At 45.7% G+C, this 17,170-nt stretch overlaps 1 protein-coding gene across 1 annotated transcript; it reads right to left on the reverse strand.

The window, feature by feature from the left end:
* Positions 1-830: 830 nt before the first annotated feature.
* On the reverse strand, positions 831-15,484 carry eaf2 (ELL associated factor 2). Its single transcript, XM_007909261.2, has 6 exons — positions 15,301-15,484; positions 10,152-10,246; positions 7,441-7,577; positions 5,036-5,193; positions 2,035-2,301; positions 831-1,789 (listed from the first exon to the last, which is right to left on the reverse strand). Exons 1-6 carry the CDS (start codon positions 15,401-15,403, stop codon positions 1,743-1,745), a joined length of 807 nt encoding a protein of 268 aa, XP_007907452.1. The 5' UTR covers positions 15,404-15,484; the 3' UTR covers positions 831-1,742.
* Positions 15,485-17,170: the final 1,686 nt, after the last annotated feature.

Here is a 17,170-nt window from a genome sequence, read left to right on the forward strand (position 1 = left end):
GATGCTTCGCAACGAGTGGAATCAAGAAGAGATTTATTCTGACATTCCATTGTCAAATGCTTCCCGAGACCTACTGTTTTCACTGAGCTGTCGGCCATTTTCCCCTCTCGTCTCCTCCTCACCCCATCTTGTGCGCTAAGTGTTGTGATCAGAAGTGAATTACTGTATGGTTAATTATTTTAGTGAAATGAGCTATGCTAATACTTGCTAGCTATTGTCAACATGACCTGGAGAAGTCCTTTGTGAAGTAGTGGGTAGAGCACTCACCTCGTAAGCACGAAGATCAGGGTTCAATTCCTACAGCAGTGTCCCACAAACAGTCGTGGTTTGAGTGACCAAATTATTGATAGTTTTAATATTTTTTTAAGGGATTATTACCCCGGAAAGCAATCCGCCAATCAACTAACAACAGGATTCCTACTTGCTGCAAAGTAAACAAGAGACATGTGCAGTAAGGAAACTTGCCTAACTTTTTGCCCTGCCCGGGAATCGAACCCGGGTCCTCTTGCTTGCGAGTGAGTGCTCTAACCAATATGCTACAGGATTCTACGATAGCGCATTAGTTCGAGCACTCGCCTCACAAGTGAAAGTACTCGGGTTCAACAAACACTTGGGGACATCCTCCTAAAATGAAGTGCTGCACAAATCTAATTATTATAGCGCACCTGAGTTTGAATTCCCCACGTGGGAGGGGGTTGAACCCACGATCTCCCGACTCTGAAGTGCTATTGAATGAACCAGGCTGACAGATGCAAAGAACAAAATGAATTTTCTTCGATAGAGGAAAATTACAACAGGCTCCTCTGCTGTTAAAACAACTGACTCACAGCTACTTGGGAGCGAGAAGCAAAGTTGCATCAGCCTTTATTATCAAGCCAGACAAAAAGTGCTCGTGTAATACAATCATCGTGGGTTACCGATATTAAATTCCAGAAAACAAGCACATCGGAATTCTCTTGTTCTCGTCCACTTGCATGGTTTTATTTTGTTTTAAAAGAAGTTTATGGTTTAAAAGAGCTTTGTGCACAGCCCATACCCGATCCCCTGGAGTTGTGAAACCAAATCAACTGATTCACTATGCGAAATTAATAAATATTTCTACAGCTGTTAGTCGATTTGCACATGCCCACGTCAGGCACAGAAGATGTCACACTCTGGAGACGTGCACAGATACATCCGTGTCCCACAGGAGAACCCGTCACTCCCTGAGATATGTCCGTGTCACCCAAAGGAGAGATTGTGCTCCCAGTTACCCGAGTCACCCGCAGGAGATGTCACACTCGCAGTCAACCATGTAACGCTCAGAGAGACGTCCCTGTCGCGCTCTCTAAACTGTCCAACGTGATATCATGATGTTGAGCGTTTTAAGAAGCATTTCTTGCACAATCTTTTGAAGCTGTTAATAGAGCGTTGAAAAGGCAACACAGGTACAACCGTGACGGGTCATTAATGGCATTCAAACAGATCAGTCTCACTCAGACACAAATTCTTACCAGACAAATTTCCTGCTTCAGTTGCTCCTTGCTATGAACTTTTTTTTAATGTATATTAATGATGTAAACACAGCCTTGTTTGCTACACACCTTCATCTGATAAAAGCGCTGATCTTTCTTTTCCATGATAAATGGATTTCTATGGCAGCAGTTGCTGTGTGGTGTGTTGTGGCAGATGGTGGTCACTGTATAAAGTTACAGAGCTATAAACAAACTTTGTCTCGTGATTGTCAAAAACTAAAGGCTTTGTCAGTCGTCGCTGTCGCTTCCAGAGTCGCTTAGCTGCAAATCACTCCCTGTGAAGACAAAAAATGTCTAACAATAGTCCTGTAGTGTATTGATTAGATCACTCGCCTCGCAAGTCAGATGACCTACTTACTGCTAGTAAACAGAGGCTTGTAGTATAAGGAAACTCAACCAAGGCTCCATCCTGCCCAGGAATCGAAAGTTGGATTCCAACTTGGGGTAGGACACCCACCTTCTAGGAGTATCCATCACCTCCTGAAATCTTTACAAATATTTGAACAATATAGTGGCTTACTTAGTGTATTCAAGCTCCCCTGGGGTCTGCTCGGAATGGCATCTGTGGTTGGCAGGTGCTGCTGAGGCTGTGATGAAGGCACTGTTGGCATTGAGAAAGCCATGGGCGGAGGCACCAGTGGAGGAAGGCGAGGCTTGGGCTTCTCGTTCTCCGAGTCGCTGGAGCTATCGTCACTGCTCGAGGAGGAGGAAGAGGAAGAGCCCTTTGACTCGGATGAACTATCGGAGCTGCTCATTTGGTCCATAGCACTGACTTCTGCCATCAGCTCTGCAAAAAATGCCACAATACTGGTTTGACTTATCATCATCATCATAATCTTTGCATTTGATATAGTGCTTTTCACATCTTCTAAATGTCTCAAAACGCTTCACAGAATAGACTGTAATGTGAATTGACTGTGTATTTGTGGGCAAAACAGGGCAACCAATTGTGCAGCGTCCCCATAAACAGTCGTGGATTGAAGTGACCAATTTATTATTGTTTTTTTCCTTTGGCAATTATTATCAGGCTTGTGGAGTAAGCAAACTTGCCCAAGGGCTCTCCTGGACAGGAATTGAAGCCAGAGTCTCTCGGTTGCATAACGAGTGCTCTAACCACAGAACTACAGGACTTGTCATTAATAAACAATGATCTAGCAATAGAAATACAAGTGAGGTACAGATTAAGAAACCATTAGATCTTAATGTTCCAGATTACAGTGATAACAGATTAAATTGATAACTCGACACTGGCTTAACTGGTCACTACCATTTAAGTCATCATGCTGTCAATACCCGGCCACATTTATTTCTGCATTTATACATACGCCTAACTCTCCACTCTAGATAACTGGTCACTGAGTCCCCTTTCTCTTGGAGTAACGAGTCAGGAATTTACTAGTTAATTGTCCTACCATTCGCCCTAATACAGCACCAAGATGCTTCTCAAAATCAGTTAAGTGTCCTAACCTCAACCACCCTATCTGGTAACTCAATCCAGCCGACAGTAGCGATTAAAGGAAGTGTGTCAAGGCAATGGGAAGGGTACAGAGGAGGCTCACTGGGATGATGTCGATAGGGATAGACTTTGGGTTCAGGCCTCACAGATAATAATTGAAGCATCTCAAAGAATCGAGGGAAGTGATAGCAGAGGTACTATTACACATATACAGTAACTCATTGGAAAAGGGAGTAGTGCCAGAGGAATAGAGGATAGCTAATGTTATACCTATATTTAAAAAGGGAGATAGAACAAGCCCAGGGAACTATAACCTGTCAGCTTAACATCGGTGGTCGGAAAGATAATGGAATCCTTACTGAAGGACGTAATAGCAAAATATCTGGAAACGGAAAACAGACGGATTTAAAAAGGAAAGGTCAGGCTTGATCAACCTCATCGAATTCTTTGAATGGGTAACAGAAAGACTAGACAAGGGTAATACAGTAGATGTAATATATTTAGATTTCCAAAAGGCATTCAATAAGGTATCACATAATAGACGAATGAATAAGGTCAGAGCATGTGGAGTCAGGGGGAGATTAGCAGAATGGTTAGCAAGCTGCTGCAAAACAGAAAACAGAGAGTAGGGGTAAAGGGTAACTACTCAGAGGGTGGCTGGCAGGGGGTGGGCAGTGGTGTTCCACAAGGATCGGTATTGGGACCCACTGTTGTTCACAATATACATTAATGATTTGGACTCGGAAATCAGCAGTACAATTTCAAGATTTGCAGACAACATCAAATTGGGCGATGGCAACAAGTTACAGCAAGACATCAATAAACTCGTTGATTCGGCATTTAAAATGGCAAATGCATTTCAATGTAGAAAAGTGTGAGGTGGTACATTTTGGTAGAAGGAATAAGGAAGTCACATACATCCTGGAAAATAAAAACCTAAATGGGGTAGAGGAGCAAAGAGACCTAGGGGTACACATACACAATTCACTAAAAGTAGCAACGGAGATTAATAAGGCCATAACAAAGCAAACCAGGCATTGGGGTTTATTTCTGAAGGGATAGAAATGAAAAGCACGGAAGTTATGGTAAACTGTTATAGAACCTTGGTTAGACCACACTTAGATACTGCGTGCAGTTCTGCTCCCCATATTATAGAAGAGATGTAGAGGCACTGGAGAGGGTGCAAAGGAGATTCACAAGGATGATCCCAGAACTGAGAGGTTATATCTATCAGGAAAGGCTGAATATGCTTGGACTCCTTTCTCTTGAAAAGAGGAGGGTAAGCGGTGACCTGATAGAGGTCTTTAAAATGATGAAAGGTTTTGATAGGTTAGACATAGGGAAGATGTTTCCACTTGTGGAGGAGACCAAAACCAGGGGCCATCAATATAAAATAGACACAAATAGATCAAATAGGGAAGTTAGAAGAAATTTCTTCGCACAGAGAGTAGTGGGAATGTGGAACATGCTACCATAAGGAGTTGTTGAAGCAAATAGCACGTATGTATTTAAGGGAAAGCTAGAGGTACGTGAGGGAGAAAGGAATATAAGGTTCTGCTTGAAGGCTTAGTTGAGGAAGGGCAGGAGGAGGCTCATGTGGAGTATAAGCACCGACTTAGATCAGTTGGGCCGAATGGCCTGTTTCTGTGCTGTATATTCTAACGTATTCCAATGTAAAGCACTTCCTATATAATTGCTGTCAAGTGCACAATTGTCAGGAAACCCAGCTGGTATTGTGGGCACAACGAAATATCACACACAAGCAGGAACTTGGGGTTGGAAGTATCATCAACAAAGAAAACAATAAATGATATTTACTCTGTGCCTTTCACGTAGGGAGGACATCCCAAGGCACTGGACAGTCAAGGATTTGGACCTGAGCTGGGAGTTGGGATCATGAGGGGTGGAGGGCAGTGAGGGTGCTGGGTAGGAGGTGCGATTGGTCGAAGAGGAAGGTCTTGAAGGAGGCAAGTGAGGGGGCAAGGTGAAGAGATTGTGAGAAGGATATCAGCTTGATAAGGTTCCAATTCCGAGAGGACAAGACAATTGGATGTGAGCTCCATACCTCTCTCGATATCATCCATGTGTGATGTGGGGGACAGTTTATCCTTTGGAGGAGAACTCTTTGGTGCAGTGGAGGTCTTAGCTGTGATGCGCATCTGTTGGCTCAAGCGATTTGTCTGCTGCTCCAGACGAGATTGGATTTTGCTGCTCCCTTCCGCCCTGTATGGGAAAGATTTATTAGTACAGATTATTATTTTTTTGGAGAAATTATTACCCTCGGAAAAGCAATTCGGCAATTGACTAACAACTGGGTTCTTATTTACTGCTAGGTAAACAGAGGTGTGTGGAGTAAGGAAACTTGCCTGAAGTTTCGCCCTGCCAGGAATCAAACCAGGTTCTCTTGCTTGAGAGGCAAGTGCTCTCTAACCACTACGCTTCGGACTCTACAATAATTTGACATGGTTGTGCACAATTGGCTGCTATATTTCACCCACAAAATACAGTCAATTCGCTTTAAGCTTTCTGAGATACTAACCTGTATGGAGGGCACCATATAAGTGCAAGTTTACAGTACATTATGTGAAGTGCTTAGAGACGTCTCAACGACGTGATAAGGCACTATATCAAATGTAAGAATTTTTATTATTATTCCCTTTAGCCCTTCAGTGAGGTATTTGAATACCCCACCCTACCTACAGCATCAAGTAATTTCTTGAAATGAATCCCAGTGACCCAACCTCAATCACTCTTCCTGGTAATCGTATATCAATCACCATCCATCTAAACAACTGTTGCCTGATATCAACAACAACAACAACAACAAGATTCCATTTATAAAGCGCCTTTCACGTCAGGAGGACGTCCCAAGGCGCTGCACAGTTGGGTCATGACCCGAGCAGGGGGGAAATGGTCAGGGGGAGGGGAGGGGAGGGAGCGAGGAGGGGGGAAATGGTCAGGGTGAGGGGAGGGAAGGGAGGGAGCGAGGAGGGGGGAAATGGTCAGGGTGAGGGGAGGGAAGGGAGGGAGCGAGGAGGGGGAAGAGAGTCGAGAGGGGAGCTGAAGGCTCGGTCAAAGAGAAAGGTTTTGAGACCGGCCTTGAAGGAGGAAAGGGAGGAAGCGGCGAAGGCACTGGGGGATGGAGTTCCAGAGCCTCGGGGCTGAGAGGCTGAAGGCCCGACCACCGATGGTAGGGTGGTTGGGGCGGGGGACGTGGAGCAGACCAGAGCCAGAGGAACGGAGGGTACGGGCAGGTAGGTAGGTATATCTGATTGAGACTTGCCCTTCACATCCCTTCTTGGGTCTCTCTCATGAACCTTTGTCACTAAAATGTTTTGCTGCTGACGATCCCGAGGACACATTAACACTTTCCAGAGCAGCAAAGGGAAGAGAAAGTATGTCACAAACCGAAGGAGGCAGCTGCTTAGAACCAGTTTTGCCAAATAAACACTGGAAATTGCATCACAAAGAATCATAGAACAGCACAATAATCCATTGTGGCTGTGCTGGCTACACAATCAGTCCCCGCTCCCCCACTGTTTCCCCATATCTTTGCCAAATTTTCTTTTCCAAGTCCCTGTCCAATTCCCTTCTGAAAGTTGTTATTGAATCAATTTCCAATAACTTTTCAGGCCATGCATTCCAGATCAGAACAACACTCTGTGTAAAAAAAATTCCCATCTCCTTCTGGTGCTTTTGCCAAATTACTTGAATCTTTGTCCGCTGATTACCGTCCTGCCTTCCAATGGAAACAGTTTCTCCCTACCTACTCCATTAAAACCTAAGAAAACAACATAGCATTCAACTGATATCATCCTCGCCTTTTTTAATTTTGAAACACAGAACAAGGCAATGAGTAGTTAGGAGATTCCAAGCCGGCATTTTAAAAACTCGTAGATTCCAAATAATATTGGTCACTCATTCCATGGGCTGTTTGTGGGACCCTTCGGTGCGCAATTGGCTGCCGCGTTTCACCCACAAAATATAGTTCATGGAACATGGAATTAACAAGTGAGATTCAAAGGTTCAGCAGAGCAATGAGTCAATAAGATGGAGAACAAGTTTGGAGGGAGAGAAACAGGGAAATGCTGAGAATGTTGACCATCCAGAAAACAAGTACAAACTCGCAATGTAAGCAGATAATGATTGAGTGGAAAACCCGGCAGGAGGAGTTGTTTAGCAGAGTGAGTGATGTATATTCCTCTCAGGTGTCAGGTTCCTAAAAGCTCTGACGGATGGGAATGGGGGGTGAAGAACATACAGGTACAGATTGAAGAGTCCTGTAGTGTAGTGGTTAGAGGGCTCGGCTGGCATGGGTTCGAAAGGACCCAAGTTATCGATCCGATTGAATCACTATTTTAAATAACCACGCGCACGCATACCACCAACCCTGCTCCTCTACAAGCAGCTAGCTCGCTCTGTTCTCTGCACAACACATACCACACATGCAGCACCAGACCAGCAACTCACCTAGTTTTCTTCACAGTGATATTGCTGCTCAGTTTCTCCAGTCGATACTCTCCGGTGTCGTGGTTTACAATGAGGATACATTCCTTCAAGTACGGTCGCTTTGAGCCTTTGAAGACGGTCATCGGTGGTGTCGAGCCCTGTGTAAATAACATTTAACTTCTATTGTCAGAACACATATCACTCCCCGAACCCCACTCTCCTTATAGTGAGTGGAAATAGGCTCTCGGTTCTGTTATGCAAATGTAATAAAATTCCATTCACAGAGTTCAGTTGACCCTTCAGTGTGTTTATTCGTTGAGTAGGTGAGAAGTCCAGCCTGTGAAAGACCAGGGAACCCTGGTCACCGTTGAGTTAGCTGATCTAAGCCACAAGTCAGCATTGGATGAGACGTTTCAACGATTTAATAATAATCCTTGCATTTGATACAGCGCCTTTTCACGTCGTCGCGTCGTCCCAAAGCGCTTCACAGGATACACTGTGAAGTGAATTGACTGTACATTTTGTGGATGAAACACGGCAGCCAATTGCAAACAGCAGCTTCCCGCAAACTGTCGTGTATTGAGTGACCAAACTATTCTTAGTATTTTTTTGGAAGGGATTATTACCCCCGGAAAAGCAATCCACAAGCAGTAAGTAGGGACCCGGTTGATTAACAATCAAGTTCCTACTTACTGCTAGGTAAGCAGGTGTGTGGAGTAAAGAAACTTGCATAAGGTTTGTCCTGCCTGGAACTTGAACCCAGATCCTTTCGCTTGCAAGGTGAGTGCTCTAACCACTACGCTGCAGGGGAAAATGAACTTGTGTGTGGACATTCAGCAAGGATGGAAAGAGGCTGGGTTACATTCCCCTCTCTCCCCAAATCGAAGGGAAAACAGTATCAGTGCTTTAATTGGAAGAGGGAGGAAAGGTGAGAAAATCAAGAGAGAAAAAGATAAAGAAGCCCTATCAATTTGAACTGTGTTCAAAGTCTCCTCTGAACTAGATATCTAAGTAAACTTACCAGCAGGAGAGTAAATAAATGATGTAAGAGTTAATCTGAGGGTTATGTTGATTAAAGAGAAACATTTAACCTCCCTCCTTACTCGCTCTCCAATTCTCCCTCCCCTCCGCTTGCTTCCCACCCCTCCTCTTTTTAATGGCTTTATTTTCTAAATAACAATAATAAAGAAGAGGTTTCATGGCACTTTACCTACTGTGTAGAGTAAAAATAAACCCAAAGTTATCTCGGTCTTCAAGTTTAAAAATCCCTCCCCTCGTGAACACTCCCCCTTTTCCTTCGTTGCTCACGTGCTCATTTCTCTATCCTTCCTCGCCCTCACTATTCCTTACAGCTCCACTCCAATCCGAGCTGCCACCTTGTGAACATGGGAGATTTTAACGTACAATACAATATTACATTTGTATAGTGCCTTCACGTTGGGGGGACATCCCACAGTCAGTGTTTGAACCTGAGCTGGGGGTCGGGATCGGGGAGGATGGAGGGGCGGGAAGGAGAGTGATCAAAGGCCGGTCGATGAGGAAGATCTTGAGATGGGTCTTGAAGGAGGCAAGGGAGGGGAGGCGAAAAGACTGTGGGATGGAGTTCCAGAGGGTGGGGGCAGAGTGGCAGAAGGCAGGGGAACGTGAAACAGGCCGGAGCCTGCTGAGCAGAGGGAATGGGCAGGTAGGAGATCAGGAGGTCGCAGAGTTCGGGGAGAGTGAGACCATGGAGGGCTTTGAAGGTGAGGTCCAGAATCTTGAACAGCATCCTCTGTGTGATGGGAAGCCAGTGGAGTCAGGTGAGGATAGGGGCGATAGGGTCACGGAGCCTAGTGCGGGAGAGGACACAGGCTGCAGAGTTCTGTATGATCTGCAGCCTGTGGGAAGAGTTGGGGAAGCCAACAAGCAAAGAGTTTGAGTAGTCAAGCCTGGATGTTATGAATGCGTGTATGAGGGTTTCGGCGGCCTGCGGGTGTGTGACAGTGACGACGTTGCAGAGGTGGGGGAAGGCATAGCAGGTCATGGCACAAATGTGGGGTAGAAATGAAGGTCAAATGAGACACCAAGGTTCTGGACTGGCTTAGTAAAGTGGAGTGTGCAAACATGAATGGTGAATCGATTAGGACAGCCTCGCTCTTGTTGACTTTCAACTGAAGGAAGTTAGCTCTCATGCAGGATTTGATCTCTGACAGACATTCTGTCAGGACAGTAGTGGTCCTGGAGTCATGTACGGAGGCAGAGGGGTACAGTTGTGTATCATCTACATACATGTGGAAGTTGACCCCGTGTCTGTAGATGATGTCACCAAGAGGGAGCATATAGATGTTGAAGAGAAGTGGACCAATAACAGAGCCCTGAGGAACGCTGCGCGAGATGTTGCGGGGTCTAGAGGATAAAGTTTGTGGAGATGAAGTGGAGGTGGTGTATGAGGTATGATTTGAACAGTTCAAGGACAGAACTGTGAAGGTTGAGGTGAGAGGAGAGCCACTGGAACTATTAACGTCCCTATTTGTTTCATTTAAGCATCACAAAATCAAGTAAGGAATGAAAAAACTTAACAAAAAAAAGGACTTTGGTCTTGGAATAGATTTGAACCTAGACTCTGACATCATAAGGACATTAGACTTACTCATTTATACATTCAGATAACCATCCACTGATCTGACAAAACCACAGTCTTATCTTACAGTCTTACCTGCACCTGCAGCATTTTGTGTTTTATTCAGTCTTACCTCAATGTTTGGTAAGGTTATCGTGATCTGTTCCCCTTTGCCCACTTCAAGGTCTCCTTCACATGCCGTGTCGATGGACGCAGGCTTGAAATCATCTGGAAAATAAAGGCAACCGTCATGCGACAGTTAAATCTCAACACACAGTTCCTGACCAGGTGGGTCCACAGTATTCCAGGCACTGCTGATTTCAGCACAGCCCAACTCTTCAGGAGGACTTGAAAGGACAGACCAATCACTGGGGACAGGGAATCGTCCCAATCAGCTCCTGTTAAAGTACCTTCTCTTTTCCAATAGTCCATCAGGATCTTTAACATCCACCCAACAGGACAAACCTTGGTTTAATGCCAAGCTCGAGAGCACTGATCTCTACACGTTCATCGGGTGAAATAAATCCAGTCAGGAGCAAAAGGAGGCCACCTCATTAGTGAGATCCTGAGCTAGTGTAGAATGTGACTTTTACTGGGATGAGTACGGGTGGAAATAGCACCCATATTGGAGTCCTGTAGCTCAGTGGTTGAGCACTCGCTTTGCAAGCTAGAGACCTGAGTTCAATTCCTGGCAGAGGGCGAAACCTTGGGCAAGTTTCCTTACTCCACACAGAGCCTAATAATAATCCCTCCAAAACCAAAAACAATATAATAAAATTGGTCATTTTCAATCCACGACTGTTTGTGGGACATTGCTGTGCGCAATTGGCTGCCGCGTTCGCCCACAAATATACAGTCAATTCACTTTACAGTGTGTTCTGTGAAGCGCTTTGGGACGTCCTCCCGACGTGAAAAGCGCTATATCAAATGCAAGGATTATTATTATTATTATTATTATATTACTCGTCCCAGTAAAGGTCACATTCTACACTACTCAGGATCTCATTCTATTAAGAAACGAGCCGTAAGCCCCTACAAAAAAAGACACTTAACAGCACATTCTATCATCGATGCTCACTTCCTCAAATAGCACATTAATAATAATAATCCTTAATTTTGATATGGTGCCTTATCACGTCGTCGAGACGTCCCAACGGCCAGATTTTCTTTTGAACCCAGCCCTCTTTCTGAGAAACTAATTCTACACACACACACACACACCACGCACCCGGGCCACAGGTCACATTGCTAAAGAAAATCCTTTCCAAAATTTTCTGAAATCAGTGGCTTCTGCAATAATGGCAGTTTGTCAGTGAGTGAATAGCACATACTGTCATTTCAGGAGGAAACTGCTTCCATCTCAAGGCTGACAGTTGTCACTGCCACCAATGGCTCTGAAAAGTTCCAAACAGGACACTAAACGCATAAAGGTTCAAATACACACCTTACGTGTTTATGCCACGAACAGAAACTTCTGTAGCTTCACCTTATCAATCCGTAATTATAATACTTATAAAATAGTTGCCACATTTGCTGACAAAAACAGTCACAACATTTGATAGTAATTACTTCTGAAGTTACTTTGAGATAGTCGACATAAGGTGGCAAGTTCTTCCTTCAGTCGCAGCAAGCTTTGTGGTTCCACATTTAGGAAACACACATTGTATTAATATGGATTTCAAGATCACTTGTCTCTTCCACTTACAGTTTCAAGCACGAGGGAAGAACTTGATTTGACTTATAACAAGTATAAGTTACAGCCAGACTTACATAAGTCATATAATATCTGACTGTTTGGACTATTGTGTCCAATTAGATGCTGCGTTTTGCCCACAAAACACACTTTATAGTATATCCTATGAAGCACTTTGAGAGGTCTCAGTGATGTGATAAGGCATTATATCAAATGCAAGTATTATATTATTATAACATAATTGCAAAAATATAATTCTGATCACAGGACTAAGCCTCATAGGGTCAGTCAGACAGGCAAACCACTCCACCCTTTTGTAACCATGGCAAAATGTAATGAAACCCTCTGAAGTACAAACTGCACTCCCAAGCAATTTAAATCCCAAACATAATCCATCCAACTAGTACAAACTCAATGTCCTGACATTATTGTGGAGTCCTGTAGCTCAGTGGTTAGAGCACTCGCTTTGCAAGCGAGAGACCTGAGTTCAATTCCAGGCAGAGGGCGAAACCTTGGGCAAGTTTCCTTACTCCACACAGAGCCTAATAATAATCCTCCAAAACCAAAAACAATAATAAATTGGGTCAGTTTCAATCCATGGCTGTTTGTGGGACATTGCTGTGCGCAATTGGCTGCCGCGTTCGCCCACAAATATACAGTCAATTCACTTTACAGTGTGTTCTGTGAAGCGCTTTGGGACGTCCTCCCGACGTGAAAAGCGCTATATCAAATGCAAGGATTATTATTATTATTATTATATTATTATTATTATAAACACCTGGGCCGGTCCAATAAAAACATAAAAATTTGCTGGACGAAAGAAGACCAAGATCCACCCAGTTCGACTTCCACCATCCTGGCAGTCCCATGACATGTTGTGTTCCAAACTATATACTGTATCCGGAGATATTATAATAATAATAATCCTTGCATTTGATATAGCGCTTTTCACGTCGGGAGGACGTCCCAAAGCGCTTCACAGAATATACTGTAAAGTGAATTGACTGTATATTTGTGGGCGAACGCAGCAGCCAATTGCGCACAGCAATGTCCCACAAACAGTCGTAGATTGAAAATGACCAATTTATTATTGTTTTTGGCTTTGAAGGGATTATTATTAGGCTCTGTGTGGAGTAAGGAAACTTGCCCAAGGTTTCGCCCTGACTGCCGGGGATTGAACTCAGGTCTCTCGCTTGCAAAGCGAGTGCTCTAACCACTAACAGAAATCTATCTAATTTGTTCTTGAAAGAATCAACACTTTCTGTTTCCATCTCCTTAGGGAGCCCATTCCATATGTTTACTACTCGCTGACTGAAGTAGTGTTTCCACATCTTTGCCCTGAATTTGCCCTTCAATCGCAGGCCATGTCCTCTGGTTCTACTGTTGAAGATAAAACTGCTAACTGCTGCAGAAAAATGTCCTCATCTCCCAGTAACAAGGGCTTTCATAATTATTGGCTCCTAACCATTTAAGAGCAAATAGACAATTAACCCCACGAAATGACTCACAGTCCACTACACAAGTGTATCAAGTAATTCCTTTATTCTCAGCTCACAACCACCACCAACAACAAAATAACATTTATATAGCGCCTTTCACGTCGGGAGGACCTACTAAGGCACTGGACAATTAGTGGTTCGGACCTGAGCTGGGGGTCGGGATTGGGGAGGGGTCGGGATTGGGGAGGGTCGGGATTGGGGAGGGTCGGGATTGGGGAGGGCGACCAAAGGCACATCTTGAGACGTGTCTTGAAGCAGGCAAGGGAGGAAGCAAGGCAGAAAGACTGCGGGATGGAGTTCCAGAGGGTGGGGACAGAATGGCTGAAGGCTCGCCTGCCAATGGTGCAGCAGGCGAGGCGGGGAACCTGGAGCAGGCCAGAGCCCACTAGGCGGGGGAGCGGGCATGTTGGTAGGGGGGTTAGGATGTACAACATCCTACAACACTCCTACCATAAACCCCGAACAGTTATTCTCCCAGAATCCCTTTTTATACTTGCTGGTCTTCTTTCATAGTTGCCCACCAGTTAATTATCTATTTGCTCTTAAAGGGTTATCCAACAAACATTATCTGAATTGGTAGCGCTTGTACCAAGACTGGTTTCATTTAAACACACGGTTCACAAGTTTGAGATTTAGTGCTTATAGGGTAAAAAGCGCCCCGAGACGCTAGCCCGGATTAAGGGTGCTATATAAATGCAAGTTGTTGTAAAACTGAAGCTTAATTGGCAACATCTCACTCAACCCCGCAAATCAAATACACACACACTTCCTTTCTTTCCTCCTTACCACATGCATCCCCATTCACCATTACAATCACAAGCTAAACGATTCCCACCAGTGCACTGTGTTGGTTTCCAGTGAATTACAATGCCACTTAGCAGTCTACCTACCCCCTTCAAGCAGCATTCCTTTATCACTCATTCGCCTACAAACTCATTCGTCTAGAAGACGTGAAAAGCGCTATATTAAATGCAAGGATTATCATTTTTATTATAAACACTCACTGCATCTGCCTGAATCCTTTGAGACAATCAGTTGATGTGATAAGGAGTGATATCGACCGCAAGGATTATTATTTATTTATTCTTTGCCCGAGATGTCAGGAAGATGAGGCCGTTCAACCTCCCTCCTCAGAGGGGAATGCAAATCCTGCTTTGGAATAGTTTCTTCTGGATGCCGACTCATGTTGGGAGATAACCTCATTGTCGGAGATGCCATAATTTGGATGGTCATTGAAAGATCCCATGGTACAAAGCATTTTTGCCTACACAATACATAGTACCATGGGAATATATATTATATATTACAGTATATTCTGTGTATTACAAAAATATATAATATATATCACAGTATATTCTGTGAAACACTTTGTGAGACGTCTCAGCGGCGCTATACATAGCACCTTATCACATCTTCGAAACATCTCAAAGAGCTTCACAAGGCATTTGCATTCCTCTCGGGGGGGGGGGGGGGGGGGGAGGGAGGTGGAACTACTTATTCTGACTGACATCTCGGGTAAAGAATAAATAAATAATAATCCTGGTGGCTGATATAATAATCCTGGTGGACAATATAACGCCTTATCAATAATTAGCAAATTATTATCAGCGATGGGAATATCAATCCCACGGGTGCTAACGATCCATGCGTTTGATACGGCGCTTCATGATGCCTTCGAGGCGCCTCAAAGCGCTTCGCCGTAAAGTGCGCGGGGGGGGGGGGGGGGGGGGCGTTATGTAGATTTCTGTGGGGGCCCCAAGCGCAACAGCGCACACCGTTCTAAGCGCTTTGAAGTCGTCTCGGGGACTTGATAAGGCGCTGTATCACACGCAAAGATATTATTATTATTATTATTATTATTATTATTGCTGCTGCAATGATGATGATGATCCACAATGTGCCCTCCGCACTCCCACTCAATCAAACATCTGCTCACCACCGGACACTCCTCCTGGCCGCTGGGTGGCGCTGTAGCCGTGGCAGCGTCAAGGAGCGCAACTTACCTATGGATAAGGCGGCGGTGGGGGAAGGAGGGGGGCGGGAAGGCGGTGGGGGGGGGAAGTTGAGGCGCCGCATAACCGCACACTCACATCGGATAGTGTGGAAGCCGCACCGGGGCTGCTTGTCGAAACTCGCGCCCAGCTTCAGGAGGTGCTCCTTGGAGTCGAAGTTGGACGAGGCGCCTCCATTCATCCCGAGGGCGCCCGCGGCTCACTCGCCCCTCGACGTCACCGGCGCGCACAACCGAGCTTGCTGGCTGCCGCGGGCCCCGCCTCCGCCCCGCCCTCGGCGGCGCCGATTGGGCCCCGGTCTCCCGCGCGCCACCCGACGCGCGCTTTCCTATTGGCCCGCGCCCGCTGCCACTCCCGCCGCTGTCCCCGCCCACCACCACCCACCACCCAAGTTCGGTTGACGCGCGGGTGATGCGGACGTCGGCACTGTCACGTGACCGGGGGGTGGGGGGAAGGAGGGGGGGAAACCAAGAGTCAAATCATTACTTTTTTTTCCCCCTCCCCCCAAAAAAAATAGTAGGGAGTATTCTTGGGGTGTGGGGGGTCAGACAGCGCTCTCGCCTCTGGCTCCGCAGCCACTCCACTTTACGGTCGGATTCCCCCCCCGCGAGCGCTTACTGAGCACGTCTAGAGGGCACGATTGGGGGGTGGTGGTGGGGCTGGGGGGGGGGTACACTTATTTTGTAAACCAAATCCAGGTCATGTACAGTATGTATGTACGAAAGAATTAAACTTAGCCTAATTTCCGATGCTGGCGATTTCCCGGAGAAGCCCGTCGGGGAGCAATGGCTGTGTCTCTCTGATGAGCGTACTTGCTTTAGAATTTTTTTGGGGGTTCAGTTGCTCAGTTTTGTTGCTGAACTCAAGGCGACGACGACGACAACGACAACAACAACAACAACAAGATTCCATTTATAAAGCGCCTTTCACGTCAGGAGGACGTCCCAAGGCGCTGCACAGTTGGGTCATGACCCGAGCAGGGGGGAAATGGTCAGGGGAGGGGAGGAAGGGAGGAGAGAGGAGGGGGAAATGGTCAGGGTGAGGGGAGGGAAGGGAGGGAGAGAGGAGGGGGTAGAGAGTCGAGAGGGGAGCTGAAGGCTCGGTCAAAGAGAAAGGTTTTGAGACCGGCCTTGAAGGAGGAAAGGGAAGAAGCGGCGAAGGCACTGGGGGATGAAGGCACTGGACGACAGACGACAGCGAGGTTCCATTCACAGAGAGCCTTTCAGGTCGGGAGGACGTCCCGAAAGACAGGGCGAGCTTGGCTCCAGTACCTCATCTGGAAATCCGGGGGACGTTATGGTCGCCCCCGGTGTGCTTTCACTGTCGGAGGTGCAATCCGTCGACGAGATGTTAAATTGAGGTCTCCCATCTCTGCCTCTTCAGGTGGATGTTAAAGATCCAGTGGCACCTTTCGGGAGCAAAAGAGAGCAAGTAGGAACCCGTTTATTAGTCAATTGGCGGACTCCTTTCCCAGGGGTAATAATCCCATCCCCCCAAAAAAATTACACCATACCAACGCGGCGCTTCTCCCGCGACTGTTCTGTGGGGACGCCCCCTGTGGGTAATTGGCTGCCGCAAAACACACAGTCACTGCACTTTACTGTGTAACCTGTGAAGCGCTTTGTGAGACGTCTCGACGACGCGGTGAGGCGCATTGTTAATATAAAAATATTATAATTAATTAATAATTGTTAATATATTTGTTTTGATTGCCTTGGTTTATCCCAGACCTCTCCCTCTCCCCCCCCACCATACCCTCCACCCCCCATACCCCCCACCTCCTTCTCTCTCTCTCTCTCTTTTCTAAATGAAGTGATTTCCAGATTAAAAAAAACTTCTATTTATTTTGAAACGTCCAGAAGACGTGAAAAGCGCTACATCAAACGCTATCATCATCATTATTATTATTATTATTACATATTGCTATTATATATTATGATTATTATTA

Source organism: Callorhinchus milii, unplaced genomic scaffold (assembly GCF_018977255.1).
Source record: "Callorhinchus milii isolate IMCB2004 unplaced genomic scaffold, IMCB_Cmil_1.0 Scaffold6, whole genome shotgun sequence".
NCBI lineage: Eukaryota > Metazoa > Chordata > Chondrichthyes > Chimaeriformes > Callorhinchidae > Callorhinchus > Callorhinchus milii.

What these genes read in the sequence shown, in the direction of transcription:
- eaf2 (XM_007909261.2), bottom strand. Translation starts at nt 15,403, where the DNA reads ATGAATGGAGGCGCCTCGTCCAACTTCGACTCCAAGGAGCACCTCCTG. An exon ending in CGGCTTCCACACTATCCGAT is followed by an intron (nt 10,247 to 15,300) that starts GTGAGTGTGCGG and finishes TTTATTTTCCAG; the next exon opens with ATGATTTCAAGCCTGCGTCC. An exon ending in ATCACTGTGAAGAAAACTAG is followed by an intron (nt 5,194 to 7,440) that starts GTGAGTTGCTGG and finishes TTTCCCATACAG; the next exon opens with GGCGGAAGGGAGCAGCAAAA.